The sequence below is a fragment of the Vigna angularis genome, chromosome 3 (genome assembly GCF_016808095.1).
Source record: "Vigna angularis cultivar LongXiaoDou No.4 chromosome 3, ASM1680809v1, whole genome shotgun sequence".
NCBI classification, from domain to species: Eukaryota; Viridiplantae; Streptophyta; class Magnoliopsida; order Fabales; family Fabaceae; genus Vigna; species Vigna angularis.
Window position 1 is genome coordinate 3,614,171 of NC_068972.1, and position 3,387 is coordinate 3,617,557.

General features: G+C 42.8%; 1 protein-coding gene across 1 annotated transcript; it reads left to right on the top strand.

Moving 5' to 3' along the window:
- Positions 1-3,387, top strand: LOC108326322 (D-3-phosphoglycerate dehydrogenase 1, chloroplastic). The gene is made up of 5 exons (XM_017559753.2): positions 1-691; positions 1,282-1,658; positions 1,774-1,884; positions 1,971-2,066; positions 2,525-3,387. The coding sequence occupies exons 1-5, from the start codon at positions 160-162 to the stop codon at positions 3,194-3,196; spliced, it is 1,788 nt and encodes a 595-aa protein (XP_017415242.2). The 5' UTR covers positions 1-159; the 3' UTR covers positions 3,197-3,387.

A 3,387-nucleotide genomic window follows, 5' to 3' on the forward strand; every position in this document is an offset into this window, starting at 1 on the left:
GATAATAACAAGAGGAGAAAAAGAAAAAAAGAAAAAGAAAAAAAGAATACAGCATTGATAAACAGAACATAAACCCTATCGCGTTATAAAACCCTTCGGGCTCAAACAGACTCAATACTTTCCACTCTCTTTCTTTCACTGCAATTTCTGCCTAATTTGATGGCCACCGCCACATCCCCAACCCTTCGCTTCCCATCGCCCTCTCTTTCTCTCTCTTCGAGGCTTCCTCTCTCCTCCGCCTTCTCCATCTCGCTCCGCCCGCGCCGCGGCGCCTGTCGTCCGCTCGTGGTGCTGGTATCGGCGGGGCTCGACGCAAAACCCACGGTTCTCGTCGCTGAGAAGCTCGGCGACGCGGGGCTGAAGCTGCTCAAGGATTTCGCCAATGTTGATTGCTCATACAATCTCAGCACCGAGGAGCTCTGCACCAAGATCTCACTCTGCGATGCGCTAATCGTGCGTAGCGGGACCAAGGTCTCGCGCGAGGTCTTCGAGTCTTCCGGCGGCAGGCTCAAGGTCGTCGGAAGAGCCGGCGTCGGAATCGATAATGTGGATCTGGCCGCCGCCACCGAACACGGCTGCCTCGTTGTCAATGCGCCCACCGCCAACACCGTCGCCGCCGCCGAGCACGGGATCGCTCTTCTTGCCGCCATGGCCAGGAACGTCGCTCAGGCCGATGCTTCCGTCAAAGCCGGTGAGTTTTCTCTTCATAGCGTTTCGTCGAGTTGGAAATCGTTTAGATTTGAATTCTGCGATTCAACTATGCTTTATATGAAATGTTGTTTTTTAAATATTACGTCAGTTTTATATGAAATGTTGTTTGAATTCTGCCATTAAGCATTGCGTCATTTTAAAATGATTTTTTATTTCAGAAATGTTTTATCGTTCTTTTGTTTTCTTTCAAGCGTTTTGCTCGTAGAGAATACATGGAACCATTAGATTTGAATCTTGTTATTGAACTACACAGTTGATTTGAAATGTTCTGTGCAGACTTTGAATTTTACGTGATCTTTTTAGGTTAATGCTTTTGCCTCCTCTTGGTAATCTCGAAGAGAATATACCGAACCAAATTTTATATTGAATGCTTTTCGTCTTATAAAAGATGAAATATCTTTTCCTGATGAATAAATTTGTCCGTGACTGATTAATATTTAAAGCGATGAAGTACTGGTTAATTCTTAGAATACCTTGTTTCTTGTAATGTTTTATTATTATTATTATTACTCTTCGTGTTGTGGATTCTGTTATTAGCTGCTCTTTAACATGTTTCCCTGTGCAATCTAGGGAAATGGCAGAGGAATAAGTATGTTGGAGTTTCCTTGGTTGGGAAGACACTTGCTGTGCTGGGATTTGGGAAAGTTGGCTCTGAAGTTGCTCGCCGAGCCAAGGGGCTTGGTATGAATGTCATTGCCCATGACCCGTATGCTCCTGCAGACCGTGCTAGGGCCATTGGTGTGGAGCTAGTGGGCTTTGATGAGGCCATTTCCTCTGCGGATTTCATCTCTCTACATATGCCTCTCACAGCTGCTACATCAAAGATGCTTAATGATGAGACTTTTGCAAAGATGAAGAAAGGAGTTCGCATAGTCAATGTTGCTCGTGGAGGGGTCATTGACGAGGATGCTCTTGTTAGGGCACTAGATTCTGGGATTGTAGCTCAGGTTCGTACAACTTCCATTTTGAAGTACTAATAGATCACTTTAATGAAATAGAGAAGTATATAATTGGAACCCTGCATACTAAAGAAATAATGGTTGTGCTATTTCTTTATTTCAGGCGGCACTTGATGTTTTCACTGAGGAGCCTCCAGCCAAAGACAGCAAGTTGATTCTGCATGAGCTCGTTACTGCAACACCCCATCTTGGTGCCAGTACTGCCGAAGCTCAGGTGAGTTACTTTTGGATATGACAAACATTGCTTTTAAATCCATTGTCACTATTGTTGTTATTAAAGCTCTTGAAAATGATTACCAGGAAGGTGTGGCTATTGAAATAGCAGAAGCTGTTGTCGGGGCTCTGAAAGGGGAGCTCGCAGCTACTGCAGTCAATGCACCAATGGTTCCCTCCGAGGTATCAGGAAAAATATTAATACTCTTCCTTTTTTTTTTTTTTTTTTTTTTCTGTATGCATTATTTCATGTTATTTCCATTGCTACTCTCGCCTGTCTTGAGAAAGTCATTGTAACTTCATTTATTGAAGTGTGTACTACTAGTTTGAGATATCGATTTTGAAAGATGGTACCTATTTTCTTCAATTATTGATAACTTTAGCTGTTATCTACTCAAATGGTCTAAACTAAATTCACATTAACGCAATGTCAAAGTTTGATTTGATAAATCTGACTAGAGTAATTGGAAAATGGGAATACAGATAATTACACCATTAGTGTTATTGTCAAATTTGAAATTCTGGATTTTGTTTGGTGCTCAACTTTAGGGAGCACATCATAAAACAATGAGTCATGAATTAATCTTGCTTTATGCAGGGAATGACAGTTGGACATCTATTTGTTTCTTTCTTGTCTGCAGGTGCTATCAGAATTGAAACCGTTCGTTGATCTTGCTGAGAAACTGGGTAGATTGGCTGTACAGCTGGTAGCAGGAGGGAGTGGTGTAAAAACAGTGAAGGTCACTTATGCCACCGCTAGGGCTCCTGATGATCTGGACACTCGTCTTCTTCGTGCCATGATAACCAAGGGTCTGATTGAGCCCATATCTAGTGTTTTTGTGAACTTGGTTAATGCTGATTTCACTGCTAAGCAAAGAGGTCTCAGGATAACTGAGGAGAGAGTTATTCTTGATGGCTCACCTGAGAATCCACTGGAATTCATTCAGGTCCAGATTGCTAATGTGGAATCCCGATTTGCAAGTGCCATATCAGATTCTGGGGAGATTAAGGTCGAGGGTCGGGTGAAAGATGGAATTCCCCATCTGACAAAGGTTGGGTCTTTTGATGTAGACGTGAGTTTGGAGGGTAGCATTATACTGTGTAGGCAGGTGGATCAACCAGGCATGATCGGAAAGGTTGGGAGCGTTTTGGGTGAGGAGAACGTGAACGTCAGCTTCATGAGTGTAGGAAGGATTGCTCCACGGAAGCAAGCTGTAATGGCAATTGGAGTGGACGAACCACCTAGCAAGGAATCTTTGAAGAAGATTGGAGATATCCCCGCTGTTGAAGAGTTGGTTTTCCTCAAGTTGTAAGATTAAATGGTTGCCCCTATTTTTTTTTCCTTTTTATTTTGTAATTTGGATTGGGCATGGTTGCTGAATGTGCCCGGTTTTGATGTATAACCATCAAACTAATAGCCTAGATTTTAAGGGGAGAGAAAGAATAATTTGCTGTGCATTTCATGGTCTGGTTTAATGAGTTATTACTGGTTCGTTTCGCCTTA